This window comes from Vanessa tameamea, chromosome 15 (genome assembly GCF_037043105.1).
Source record: "Vanessa tameamea isolate UH-Manoa-2023 chromosome 15, ilVanTame1 primary haplotype, whole genome shotgun sequence".
NCBI lineage: Eukaryota > Metazoa > Arthropoda > Insecta > Lepidoptera > Nymphalidae > Vanessa > Vanessa tameamea.
In genome coordinates, this window is record NC_087323.1 from 6,420,238 (window position 1) to 6,436,156 (window position 15,919).

Genomic DNA, 15,919 nt, shown 5'->3' on the forward strand with positions numbered 1-15,919 from the left:
AATAATTTTTCTGCTACACTTTCGCCTCTTCTAGCACTTGAACCGAATTATTGACTTGACGATTGACGAATAAAGTATTTAAGTAAAAGTTATGTTAAATTTGTATAATTTGGATTTAATATTTTTAGACTTATTTATATATTTCTTATTTTAGTTAGATTAGATTAATTACACGAGACGGTTTAAGCCTAACTTGAATTTTTTACTTACCGCTCAGGGCAAACTGCAAAAAATATCTAACGACTTAAGAGGAAATAGAAGGATAAATTTATGTCTATGCAGTTTACGTATTCATTGCGTATTAAATGCATAAACTTCAACTTGTTTACTGGGAATTATAAAAGGGATTCGATCAAAACTGTTGAGGACAACATCTGCGGCATCAGCTTAACAAATGTTGCGGTATAATTTGTCGTTGTATTCAAAAACACAAGTGTTTGCGTGTTTACGATCTACTGCCGAGGTACAGGCGTACAGAATATACAATGATATGTCATTCACATCGATTGAGGCCGCCGCATACAAGATGTGATCTATCATACATAATGTATAGAAGCTATGTTCCGCGTCGCGCGTTATGCTGACCTTCGCATCGCTCTCAGTTAACCAAGAAATTGTTAAAATTACTCCTAATAACTCCAAGCATTGATACTCTATTCATATCAAATACGTGTATGTTATGATTTGCGTCATAAACCGGTGCACTTTTATTATAATATTGACCGTCTATTTTTTTTTAAACTTAACTATTTGAATATATACGTAATATAATATATATTTTAGTGTGATGTCTATTATCTGACAATGTATATTGTTACATAACAATACTCTACAACAGGTTGTCAAGTGAGCTATAGATCACGGATCGATCACTGTGAAGAGTACTGTTACTTAACACGACACACGACCATTGCCCCTCGGCCGAGAGCTGGCGCGGCGACAATTATTCCTCATTGCGCCGACGCCACGAGGCGTCGCTTGCTGAACAATAGTGTACAATCACTGCGATTGTGCCGGCCGAGCGCTAGTGTCAACTACCTCTTGCATGAACACCACTATTGTTATGGTGATGTCTTGAAACCAAGTTAGACACCTTACAAACAAAAGATATTTAAACCATTAGCATTTTTAAACAACCACTGAAATTGGGAAACGCATAATGGTCTGGAATATTGACCAAATTAAATTATCCTCCCGAGGAAACGGCCCAGCTATTTAGTAAAGCTATTAAAAATTCGTTTCACTTTGAGACTGTGAGTGCCAGTTAAGGTTCAGTTAATTGGAAATATTAAACATTTAACCTTACAGTTAAGGGCTGCTCAAGCAGGTAGACGAAGGCAAATCAATGTACGGGGTCCTTTTTTTGTTGTCTGTAGCAGGTATCCAACCGTTCGAGTCAGATTGTCGTCCCTTTTAGGGTAGAGAATATCGGATTAAAAGCTTTTTTTCAACTTATAAACCTTTTTTAAAACAACTCTTTCGAGAAAAAAATCAATAATTTATCATGTCTTATAACAACGTATATAGCAGAATATTAATATATATGAAAAATATTAATTGATTTATTTTTTCTATTTCAGAACCAATCTCGCCCAGTGCAGACGATGAATGCTACTCTGAGCAGCGCGCTCGGTCCCGTTGGCACCAACAACACTTCTACCGATGGTTGGGATCAGCATCCTGTACTTGCACGAGCTGCGTCAGTTCCAGCACAACGTGCTCTAGCTGGTTTGTTAACCAGTCTGGGCCATCGACGCCTTGAACGTACGACAAGTGACCCAGCACCCCCACCACCTGCTACTAGCAGATACAAGACGGAACTTTGTCGACCATTTGAAGAAGCGGGTGTTTGCAAGTATGGTGATAAATGCCAATTTGCTCATGGAGTGCGTGAACTTCGCAACCTTCAGCGTCATCCTAAATACAAGACAGAGCTTTGCCGCACATTCCACTCCGTAGGATTTTGTCCATACGGACCTCGGTGCCACTTCGTCCACAACGCCGAAGAAGCGAGACGCCGTGAGCCAACATCTCCTGGTGGATCTCTTGCATCATTGTCCTCCGGAGGCTCGCTCGCGTCATATATGAGTGATGGATCCCGCTCTCCTAGATCACCCCACTCGCCGCTAACTCCACAGTCTCCAATGGCACCGCATTCGCCACCAGCAATGTCGCCACCCGCGCACGCCACTTCCTTTGCTTTTCGCCGTGCGCAATCACCCGATCCAGAAGAGGAACGGCTGCCTGTGTTCAACCGCCTCTCTTCCGCTTTTGGCGATATCGTGATCGCTTAAGTTTAAGCGGTCACCTAGTCCTAAGTTAACAAACCGAGCGTAGTGTATAAGGATCGTCCGTCAACTTAGTGCCTATTCGACGTCTTCCAGACCGCGCCCGAGCGCCGTCCCGCTCGTCGCGCCTCGCGCCCACACCCGCTCAACGAATGATCTCCAGTTTATCGACGCTCTTACTACTTCGCCCTGTAATATTGTAAAGTTAATGAAGTGTTCACTGGCGTCTCGAAAGTTTGCGGTGTGAATATATTAGATATACATCATTTTTAATTATCGGCACGCACTTGTAAATGGCACCTTATATTATTAGATATTTATTGTGTAGCTCGCGGAAGTCTTCCCGATGCGATCCTCCGCCGAGCGGTGGTCTTTGTAAAGTTAGCTTATAGTAACATTTTATTTATTTCGTACTGCCTATCCGCGCTCGGTACCGTACCGCGAGAAGGCGCTCGTGATCTATTTTTAAGGATATAAGATAATAATTTATTATTTATTTCGAGTCTCTTTAACTTTAATTATTATTATTTTGTAGCTAGCAGTTGCGATGCCACACCGCATACGGACGAGGCACGCGTCGACGGGACGTGGCTCGTTATATAGACCTCAGCTCGACTGATTCGGCGCTTAACACTTCGTTCTAACGATTTCCTTAGACTAAGAATGGAATCAGTCGACGCCGAATGGAACTCGAGAGAGAGATGGGCTTAAATCATTAATTATTATTTTTTGTTACTTTAGAAATTCGATCAATTATACCCTTGCTTTCTTTGTGCTGCCGTGGCATGCTATCTCGACGATCTTGAGCTAAGCAACTCCGTTAATCATATCAATAATCTGCAGCTCATTTGGGAAGTATCGGAACGTTCCTGCGGCGCGCCGCCTCCAGCGGCTCGCCTGCGAGAATTTTTCCTTTTTGCGTCGAGCGAGCGAGCAGCGAGCCTAAACCTGTTTGAGACTTTTGGTGATTGTTTTTTTCGTCCTCGCGACCGCACTCGACTCCCTCTCGCTCCAGCGCTCGAAGACATCGCGCTCGAACGCATGCAAAAAATGACAGGTATCCAAGTTTAAGCCCGTCGATCTCCCGAGTATCCATATACCAATATACCTGTATTGTATAAAGATATAGTGACGACAATAGTATATAAAGCATGTTGATAGAGGTGGATGCGTTGCGGAGCGGCCCTCTCCCCTCGCGCTTCCACGCCGCACCCGCGCACCCCCTCCGATAAGTGCCTTTTACTTTATAACAAAATAAATCGATTATAATATTTAATTTTTAGTTGATCGAGATAGATTGATTTTTATTTATTGTCTCCTTTTGAATATAATATTCAAATTGGCACGGTTATTACTTTTGTACTTTGACAGAACTAAGTGATTAGTTTCGATGTAGAATAGTTTTTTCTTTGAATTTAAAGTGTGATATTTTATAATATTTATATAACAAAGTTTAATGTTTTAATTAAGGGACCAATTAAGTGATTAGGAGAAATTCTGAAAGAAATAGCCAGATACGCTTTCGAATACCAAGAAATTGTATCCTCGCGCCTCGAGTTCATATTTTTATACATGTTAGATCTACGTTTTGTACTGTATTAATAAAACACCTTTAAACCGTTGGTTTTTCTTTAATTTGTCAAATAGTACCGAGGTTGGTAGTGTTATTGTGTTGTTCTTGTCAAGTATTTAGTTTCAGTTTTTCTCAATCTCATGGCGAGTTGCATGGATAAGCGTGCAAACGGAATGATAATAATTTTGTACCTAACGTTAAGGATTAGATATAGGCGTTTTTCATAAAGTTTCGCGAATATTATTTATTATCAGTTCATTACGAATTATAAACCATTAAAGCTGATTTATTTAATTTCTTTTGTATTTAAACAATCATTTAAATACTACGATTACTTGTAACTTAATGTTTAGTAATATATCATCAGTCATTTAATATAACAGGCATTAGTTTAGATACTCTAGTACCTATGTCAGTTGTAATTAAGTATTTAATTATTTTTTTTAATTTAATCCAATTGTAAGTTAATCTTCCAAAAAATTGACTACATTATTTCTGTTACGGACAAAAAATTAAGGCTAAAGCTTGTCTATGACATTTTTCTTGTAAGTTTTCCTTATTTCCATCTGCATTTTTATTGAATTATAGTCAAAATATGTTAATTTTTTTTTTATTTTTGTTTACCCTACCCTTTTTTATCAATCCTGGCTTATCCTTCCTTCACTTACTTTATGATTTTTTTTTTTAAGTTTGATTTGTGTATATGATTTTGTAACTTAATTTACATCCTTACATTGAAACATAAAATAGTTTACATCATCGTTAATCAAAATCGAACTTTTGTATGCTTTAATATTTTTTTGATTTCATTTGTGATTTGAAGAAATGAAAATTAGCAGTTGTATGACTGCTGTATTATTGAAACCAAATGCTCAATATCACTAATATCTTTGAACGAACCAAGAATCTCTCGTTACTTGTTTCACAACATAATATTTTATAAGAGCGCAACTTACATAAGTTCTATCTACTCAAGAAATAAAAAAAAACTTGTGGTGTGATGCAGTTATGCTGTCGTAAGTATTAGAAAGGTTTTTTAAAACAATTTGCAACATGCAAAATATTTTTTATCCAGCCACCAAAATGTTCACTACTCATGATTTATATTAGGCGTAATTACTACTCGCCGAATAGCAGATCTTACGTTGCTCGTCATATATTTAAATTCTAGATATGTGGCAGAAGAACTATTTAATTCGACTTTAAGTTAGAGGCAGTTTTCTGCCTTATTTATCAATACAAAAAATTCTAGGTATTGGAATTAACATTGAATAGAAATATATAGGTATATAAGAACGCAAGAAACGTGTAAGCGATCTTATAGTTTGGAATGCTGTTCTAAACTACTTATCTACTGATTCATACTAATTACAACACAGCAAGCTCACTATAAAGACACAAGCCAAATAGGGGGCAGACGTGGTGTGTAACATACCAGATGGAATAATGTAAATCCTTTCAGAGCTAAATTCGACTATACTTAAAAATATATCCTGTGAAATTCGACACCTGTATTAATTATGATTCATTGAATATCTATTTAAACAAAGAATATCAAGTCATGATTTATATCGAAGTTACGGCTACAAAACCATTTGAAAGTAGATCTTGACTGAGAAAACGTCAGGTTTACGTTTAAAAAATATATATTTATAAAGAACTCATTACAAATAAGTAAGCATCATCATCAATCATGTCTTTTAAAGCGTTTATAATGAATATGTAGTAGATATAACGAAGATTATAAAAAATAAAATAAAATATTGCACCACTAATATAATTACAGACATTATTCCTTAATATAATAAAATAGAGATATAATAATAAATAAATGTCTACCTTAAATAGTCAGTGTCAAAACAGTTGAATAAATATATTTTTTATAATTACGCCGAAGTAAATCAGTTATCATATGCTTAAGTTATATTATAATGCTTACTAAAATGACTTTGTGCGATATCGAATTTCAATTCCTGGAGCTGCGTCGGCCACTCTAGTAACCCAACACCGAGATAAGGCGACCTTGACAAAACGACTCAACAGTTTAAAAATGACTATTGAAAATATCGTCGAAGCTGATAGAAATATAATCCTATGTGTATGCTGTTTAAGTTCAAAACTCCGTCAGAATGTATAACGCTATCGGTGCAACTTTATACATATAAAATATAAAACGGATGTTATAATATAGGACTCTCTGAACTAAATATTGAATATCATAATAATATTTGAAAAGTTTTGAAATTTGAAACAGATTCACTCTAAAAGCTGATTATTCATATCCTTGACACAATACTAATTGCGTGGAAATAAGTGACGTTAGATATTTAAAAAAAATCACATTACATGTACCTACTACCTACATATGTACCTACTTTTAAATATTTGATATATAGTAAAAATAATAGTAAGTCACTAATATATAAATATCTTAATATTATAAATTCTGACGTGATGTTTAATTTTCGATCACGATCGAATTCTAAATAATAAATAAATCGATTTTATCGTGGCGTGGAATCATTTCGTTTCTTTTTTAATTAAAAGAATGATAGTTAATATTTTAATTTATGAATATCGAAGTGGGTGGTTGGTTATACAGCAGTAAATACTTAAATAACGACTTAACGATCCCCAGTAGGAAACTCGTCAGCTGCAGTGACCACAACGCAATTGTCATAATTTTTTAACTAGATAATAAAAAAAAACATTTAATCTTAACAGAAATACTGCTACAACTTTAGATAATATTTACAAGTTAAATACAAGGATTTTCTGTAATATAATCACATCCTTTGACGCTCCTCGTGTTTCTAAATATATGTATGTACCTGTACAATTACGGAATTATAATTTTTTCCATTATACAAGAAACTATCAATAAAAAATTATTAAGTCCGTATTTTTTTACCAAAAGCAATCCTATGCAGTGTAATTGAAACAAGTTTGTACTGTAACGAATGAAAATACTTAATTTGCATAAGTGATATAAGTTTACGAAGTTTCAATACAAGTTTAACGGAGTGTAACAGCTGTGATGTATAAATAACCAGACAGAGGATTCAATCTTAACACAAATGGCCTTTAAAAACCTTTCGTTATTCGCGATTATAATTATTTATAATAGTCCTGTTAAGAAAAGTTACTAATACATTTTATTTAATCGTTTTATTTTTATATGTAGGTAAATAATAAGCCCTTTGCGATGGACGTCTTAATCGGTACATACAGTCATATCTATCACATATCAAGACTAAAAAGTAAATACGAGGCGCAGTGTTAGTACAGTGATAATAATAATTGCTGCTGGTGGGTGATAAGGAACCCATTATCTAATATTTGTACATTCAAAGCGATTAGATAACACAGTAAGATGTAAACGTCAAGTTACCAAACTAGTTACATCCAAAAGTATGCTTCATAGAGGACTGCCTAAACGAAAACTTACTTCAAAGTTTACGTCAACGATCTTGTGACTGATTTCATTACAAGACAAGATTATTATATTTAAATGAAAATATTTTTACTTTTAAAAGAAGATATATAAATGTGATTGAATGAATGTTCTTTTCCAAAGTTATTTGCTGATTGCAATTGGCACACGAAATTCATGACCTGTAGTTTTTTTTAGAAATAAAATTTAAACAGTTTTTAAAATCAAATAATGTTTATTTGATATCGAAAATTTGTATAGACAATATATTATATGTTACTAACGTTATTATTTTATTTGTATAAGTATTACATATTTAATTTTATAAAAGGCAGTCAAATTTCCACCTTAAAGTACGCACGATAAAAAAACTAAAGTAATAATAAACTTACATTTATATGAAAAGAAATATACAAAAAGCAGACTTTCAAAGTTTAATTCTTTTAATAAACCATAATTTAGTTGATCTAACAAGTTCATCCCACAATAGTCGCAAATACCTAAGAAAAATAAATGATTGTATATTTAAGCTACACTCGTATTGTTGACACAACTAAATATTAAAAGTCACGTTTCCAAGGATAAATAAACGTAGAAAAAGGAAGTAACAAAATTTGCATTTCGCCTACCAGTTAAACCGGTCGTTCCGTATTTATTTATGGGATTATTTGAAATTCGAAGGGCACAAGATTTTTTTCTCTTTACAAAGAGGTAAGCACAAACGTATGTCCGTAAATACTGCAACGTAACGTAAACAGGTTGTCAAAAAACACAAAATTACATTTACATTTTCAAAAATCAGCGGCTTACAAATTATATTATTTTCCTGAATAAAAATAGGGTGTTACCTACTATTAAAGTAAATAGGTATAGACAAGTTACATATATTATATTTTAATACTCTACTAAAAATTAAATGACATTCTTAGTCATATAGAAACGCAACATTTAAAGAATATTTATAACGTTTAGTATTATTCAATAACAACGCTGCTACGCTTTTAATCTGATGCAATAGTATAAAAACTTTAATATTATATTTGTAGTAGCTACATGTCCCACGTGACAGTAACGACATAAACTAATTCAAGTGAATGTGTTTCTTGAGATGTAATGCTTACAAATATATAATTTAATTTTGAATATACAGTAACAGCCACGTGTAATAGCTTTAACAGTTATTTAGCTACCATAAAACCGTACAGTTTATAGAATATAAATCCTATATAAATGCAAGGGTATTGAGTGTATCAGCGCCGGCGAGTGACCCGCTACCGGGTGTCGACAATATAATTTTTACTGCCGTGTGTACTGTCGCAGACGTAACGCATAAACAAGGCAAAAACAAAGCACTTCCCTGGGCTCATACGTGACACGTGTTTTGAATCTCCGTAACCGTCCAAAGACAGAGAGAGATATCAAAACCCTTTAAATGTTCTTGTGTTAACATTAATATGGTTTGCAATGTAATGTCATAATTAGTATCAACTTGAATATTGTAACCACATTTGTCATAACATGAGTAATTATATAGCGGCTTATGATGTGTAAGCTTCAAACGCGTTCATTGGTTGTCGATTTACATTGACGCATTTGCTTTTTAAAATAACTGCGTCCTGCATTTATTACTAAAGACAAACATAATATTTTTTAAATTACGCCCTTTGTAATAAAATGTGTTTTTTTCGAATATATTTAGGTACTTTTTAAGGTTAGTTATTCGAATTATGAGTATGTTTATGTAGTGCGTTGTAGGCAAGTGTACTCGAGCAATACGGTTGGCAGCAATCGAGACAAAGGATCGTAAAGATATGTAGCGTATCGTAGGCTTTACGTAACACAAGCACTCACCTGTGACATACGCACTTGTAGTCACCATCGCATATAGAATACCCTCGAACAAAAATATTATTTTCATGAAAACAATTAATTATATTAAAGAACAAAACTAAATTAAAGGCACATAAAATACGAAGTTCCTACTAAGCAATTAGAGCTTTTAATATTTGTAGAATAACAGTATATAAGATCTAAAACATACTTTGATATTGATCGAGATAATAATTTATTCAACTAAAAATGTACGAACCTGATCATTCCTATAGATTATAAAAATCATCATTAGTGTTAGAAACAGATTTTTGCAGAATAACTCAATCACTAGTATCAAATAAATGACTCAAAGGTCATTATTTGACAAATTGTTTATTTATGAAAATTTGAAATACAATGACATTTAGCCGCTATTTTTAAAAATATAAATCGTGTAATTCATTAATTATTTATCTGGTTTGCTGTTTTAAAGAGTTGTATGTTTACACGTTTACCTCGCCAGTGAAGCCTTATTATGGGATTTTTGTACTTGTTTTAAGTTCTTAATAACTTAACATTGCACACTGCGCTGCGAAAAAATAATATATTTCGTTAATTATAGTATATCGTATATCTTAAAAATATGCCCTACAAAATGTAATTAAGTTTGATAAATATATTTATGTAGATAATAAATATTTTTTTAAGTGTAAATAAAAAATATAACTTTACTATACACTAGAATTTTAAAGAAACAAATTCTTGAACATTATGTCCCAAGAACCGTTAGGGTATCGGTGGAACAGCTACAAGTTTCTATGTCGTTTCGTAAGTTACTGATGTTGCATGAACCTTAAAAACGTATAAAAAATCACGTAGAAGGTTATAAATAAAACAATTAACGTTTTTTATGTTATATTTTTATGAATTATAACAAAAATAAAAATCTTGTGTTGTTTGTGTCCTCAATGTGTGCAAAATTCAAATTTGTTTGGAATGCCGAAAGTGGCGTTAATTGTAAGATTCATCTAAATTCATTGTTATATAACCACAGATATAAATAAACACATACATGTGTGTACATATATATTATAATATATCACAAGTGTTAAAACGTCGTGTTCCGTGCTTTATCTATATACATTCTTAGGTGACATTCTAACTACTTTGTAAATAGAAGTGGAAGTAATTTCATTTACGTAAAACTCGTATATAATAGTTGCATAAACTAATTGAATAATAATTTCCTGAACTAAGCAGGAAACTAGATCGAACATAGTCTAGATGCTTATAAAGTTCTAGTTTCTTGACACGTATTTTTCCGGTGCAAGGCACTTCCTATAAGACCTGATTATGACCAATTAGGATAGAGCGTTTGAAAGTTAAACTTGTCTCAGTGGATAAAATGCTTGGTCGAAGACCGTAGTTTCGTATTTTTGAAGTCCAACAAAGCACCACAATTTTTAAGGTGCTACATTTGTATATATATGCGCAGAATAAATTGTAATTTTGGCGGCAAAGATAGAAAACGTTTTATAGAAACTTAAGAGTTCAAAAACAATTCATACCAATTCTTTGACCAATATCATAGGAAAATATTTTGCAATAAAATAAAAAAAATATTTTGGAAAAACGGAAAATGCTAAAGAACTCAATATTGTTAATATATATTTTATCGAAGCAAACATTTATTATTTCAGCATCTTTCAGTACCTTTCAGACAAAAACAAGACATTTAAAAATAATATAAAAAATTTAGATAATAAAATATGCATTAAAACTCCTTAGTGTGTTACTTAAAAGAATAATTGTCCGTTTTGAGCAGTTTACGTACGCGGACATCTACAAATTGTCTGGAAGGAATATATATGTTTTATTTTCAATTAGGTATTTAATATGAGTAGGTATTATTGGAATATTTAAAAATAAAATAAGACAAAATATGAATAGTTAACAATATTGCATAATAAAAACAATTACTTCTTAATTTTTGTTTTATATTTTCAGTTAATTTTCAGAAAATAACGTTCTAGGTGTCAAACATTTAAGAGTTGTTGCTCAATTTTTCTTTTTAAATACTATTTACTAAAGTATTTTTCGTTCTAAATAAACGAGTCGTAGGAAAACTATAACATTTATCAATAATTCTACTTTCTTCATCAGATAATGATATCGTTTAATTTACTATTATTTCGATAACCATAGATTATATTGTATCGAATAAAGCGATAGACAACGATAACATTGATGCGTGGACTTAAATATAAAATATAGCGGTCCCATGATAGAAAACATTATACTTATCTCATTCATTTTGTTCAGGATAATATAACTCATATGACGTAGTGATATAATTTAATATATTGTACACACATGTAAAACATTTTAAAAGACTGAACTAAATAAATATTAATAAATATATAACTAACAATACCAATGGTAAGTTTTATTTTACTACGTTTATCGCATCAAACTTAAATATTGTCACTTATTAACGTCTTACAGGAATTTAAAAAGATGTTTTCAATTAATTAATTTTAAGTTAACTTATAATTATATTTATCTTTCACAGAAGGAGTAAAGGAGAAAGAGAAAGATAAAATAAAAACATAGCAAAAGACTCGTCTCGTCGGACAAATGACCAAAAATTCGAGGGACTTACTAATGGCCATAAAAGAATTCCACTATCCACTTCCTGTCTCGATAAGCTCCATAGTATTTATTATTTGAAATATAAATACTTGCAAGTTTTAAGGCGATTCGAGAGAAGTAGGTTAAAATCGACTTGCTTAGATTTGTTTACATACTGACATTTAGTTCCATATAAGTGATGCTAATATTAAGCATTTTAAGCAATATTAAGCATTCCGCATTCTCTGATAAAAAAGATATATTTGAGATTGCGTCACAATTCCATGGGGTAGCCCTGGAAAACTCGGACAGTATTGGGATTGTCGATATGAACATCTCCAGTAACGTCAAATATCTAAACTAGTTTCAAGGAAGCGGGGGTAATAATAGGTCCAAGCGATACTTTAGGGATTCTTCGGCGACGGTGACAATGGTCACTGAAATGAACTCATGGTGAATGCACCATCATGCCCGCTTGCTCGTCTGCCCTGACAGGCAATAAAAAATCTAAGTTATACATATTATGCTCACTATCTCTAAAAATATATTATAATAATAATAAATAAACGCTAGATGTGGGACTACCATGACAATTGTACGCAAAAGGTTAATAATAAGTGATTTATAAAATTAATATTTATTGCTATTTATATTCATGTATCACAGTCTGTACCTACTTCAGTGAGTAAACAAAGCAAATAATTATAGATTTATCCTTATTTACTGACTTTTTAGCTTAGAATTTAAAATACAATTTTTATAATACTTTGACTTATTTTTATAGAACAAATTGACATCAAATAAAAGGAAAGTAAGAGGCCGCTAATTCCCCATTACTGGCTTTTTTTTCTTTTAAAGAGCAGGGTTTGAAGAATATTTAACAACAGTGCTCTACTATGGATTACATTTATTGGTTACATGTTTCAAAATTGTCTTGTCGATTCTGTTCCGATCTTTCGGATGAAGTGTGTATGTTTAATCTATATATATAAAAGCGAAATACCACTCACTGATTTATCACGTAATCTCAGAAACCATAACACCTACAAACTTGAAATTTGGCAGTCAAGTTCCCTATAGGATTTTAGGAAACTCCACCCCTAAGGGGGTAAAACTGGGGTTGGATTTCGCGCGGGTAGAGCCGCAGGTTCATGTAGTATAATAAACAAGATTGAGCAATGTTCTAATAATGTTAATGGCAAGATTTTAAATAAACATGAATATAAAAAAGTCAAGTTCCATGTATTTTAGCAATGGCATTTCCGAGATTGCCGTTGGCGCATCCAGTTATCGTAAACGAAAAAACTAAACTAAATAAAGTTTAATGGGTCCAGTTCAGTACTTGCCCGATGACCACCGCTAAGATGGGCACTTTCGAGGGCTTAATCACACTGACTCAACTTCTTGGACTCTGAGCTAAGATTACTGCAGAGTTGAACGACCTTAAAACAAACATATCTTTTTAATATCGCTATTGACTATTTAGTCTACTTATCTTTTTTATGTACTAAATCACTATAAATACATTTTTTTAAATTAATTAAATTCAATAATAAGTCATTATTATTTTTTGTTTTTCCTTTTTTTATAATAGCGTCGTTTATTTTTTTTTAAAACCCTCCCTAATGAAATATTTTGTTCTCAAAGCCTTACACTGATTTCCCAGTTATATTTAGTAGTAGTGTAAATTATTTCGCTCTCAATTTAATCGACTGATCGAGTAATTATTGGTCGAAATGTGACCGTAATTCATAGCTAATAAAAATGGGACTCGATATCATAAAGATACATATTTTCAACACCAGTGAATTAAAAAAAAGCTAAAATAAAAAAATCATATGACCTTTCATTTTTGTTTTTCATGTAATAATTTAGTAGTTTATTGAAAATACTAAACAGGAGGCATTAGGAAGGATTTTTGTTCTTTATGCTTGACTGCCAAAATCAGTGAAAGTAAATTACGAATGATTTATTTGATTGAAAATGTATTTGTGACTCATATATATATATATATATATGTGTATGTTAACTTCACTCCTTTATACAAACTACTATGCCAAATCTGACACTACTACTACTAATTATACTTATTTTTATTTATTTTTTTTTATGAAAGAAAAGTTCAAAAGGACATAATAGACATAATATATTGTAACTGATGAATGAATGATTTGAAATACTATTTCGATAAGGTTATTTGAGGTTAATCGGAGAATACCAATTGAGTTTAAACGACCTTCACTTATATCAAGAACGTTCATGATTCTAAAACTGAACTTATGAAATCTATATACAAAATTATTAAGTAGCAGTGCTGAAGTCGTATCTTTTTATAAAATGCGTCAGAAAAATCATTTAGATATGGCCTGAATTTTTAACAGAACACACTAAAACGCACACAACATTTTTTAAACGTGAACTAAACAATTGATTTTCACTAAAAACGTAATTATAACTAATATTGCATGTACTTTTTATTCAAATAAATTAAAGAATTTCATAAATTAGTTGAAAAACAAACAAAAATCGATGTGAACAAAGTCGCGATCACAAATCGTTATTAAATATGAATTCAAATCGTTTAATACGAAATAAGCTAATATGGTTCATATAGATTGGTAATAACGGTCATTATTGCTAAAGCCGCTTATTTGATGTGCCCATAAAGTAACATTATAGTTTTGATGTGCGTAAATGAATTCATATTATTAGCGGGTCTGGTTGGTTATCGTGTAACCCACATAAAGCGATATCGGATTCCGCTGTATTGCGCTGAAAAGGAGATATGTCTTTGTTTACCTACTTCAATAACAATATTTAAAACAAGAAATAATATTTAATCTTTAATTCGTACTAATAGGGCCTGTGTTAGGTAATCCTAGTATTTTTTTTATATAAACTATTCACCTATATCTTTATAAGCCTTTACAGCCCTTTGTCCTGGTAATTCCTAGCCGGTACTGGGGACAATTACAGATGGTGATCATATACAGATAAGAAATATGTACCGGTAAAAGAATTAAAAATGACTGACATTTACGGTTTTTAATTGCGGGGTTGTATCAAAATAAAATAATAAAAACGATGGCAGTCCGATTTATTTAAATGAATTAATTAAATAAAAAAATGTTGATAAAGATACGAAATAACAGACAAAAAAAATTTCGTCGCCGGTCACTATATTTACTGCAAATTGTCGTTAATTTCGATTCACCATTATATATTTGAATAAAAAAATTGTATATAAATGTAAATAGGCAAAGGCAAAATGATTCAGTGCATTTATTTCTTTTGTTCATAAATTGTGTTTTTTTTTTGTTTGTTGAGTTGAATAAATTCAAAAATATTTTAAATAAGCGTACGAAACATGTAAAATTTATGTATGTATATATCAATAATGGTTATTTGATTATGTTCACACACAAGCTGTGTAAGCTTAAATAATAATAATAACGTCCTGACCCACATTATTATTATTTAAGCTTACACTCTAAAAAAGAAGGCTAGCCAACTACGCAGAACACATTTAAATGGAAAAGTGTGGGCGCGAACACAGATACATTCTCAATTTTTTTTTACTCTAATAATCAGATGGGACGACAAACCCGACATAACCGAAAAGAGTTCAACCAACGACTTTACGTGTTTTCCGAGGCAAAACAGTGTAAACAGTTCCAACTTTAAGACAACGCGTTGCTACTAAAATATTTTTGAATGAAAAACTCAATATTTTTTTCACCACAAGATTGAATACAGGAACTCGGGATCTGAACCTTATATCTAGCCACTAGACGTGACCAGACACACACAGGCAGTCAAGTAAGCTTAAATAATAAAATTTTGAAATTATTAAATAATCTGAATATGACACTTATCTTAATAAACATAAACTCCTACAATATCGTCTTTTTAGGTTATCAGTGTCTTTGAACTGATACGTAATTTGATAATAAATTCTATTGTATATACATTAATTGGTTGCTATTGCACCTAACGCTATATACAAATATGACGACCTCCGTAGTCGAGTAGTGTGTACACCGGTTTTCATGAGTACGCCACTCCGAGGTCCCGGGCTCGATCCCCGGCCGAGTCGATGTAGAAAAAGTTGATTAGTTTTCTATGTTGTCTTGGGTCTGGGTGTTTGTGGTACCGTCGTTACTTCTGATTTCCATAACACAA

At 32.2% G+C, this 15,919-nt stretch overlaps 2 protein-coding genes across 3 annotated transcripts in view; both read left to right on the plus strand.

Moving 5' to 3' along the window:
• Positions 1-4,463, plus strand: part of LOC113399033 (protein TIS11) — a 28,487-nt gene extending 24,024 nt beyond the window's left edge. For both annotated transcript variants that reach the window (XM_026638036.2, XM_026638037.2), the window contains one exon: positions 1,581-4,463. In XM_026638036.2, the coding sequence (XP_026493821.1) occupies positions 1,581-2,294 (714 nt within the window). In that variant the 3' untranslated portion in view covers positions 2,295-4,463. The remainder of the gene's footprint in view (positions 1-1,580) is intronic.
• LOC113399155 (uncharacterized) overlaps positions 1-15,919 on the plus strand; it is a 180,293-nt gene that overhangs the window by 150,163 nt on the left and 14,211 nt on the right. The window lies entirely within an intron of this gene.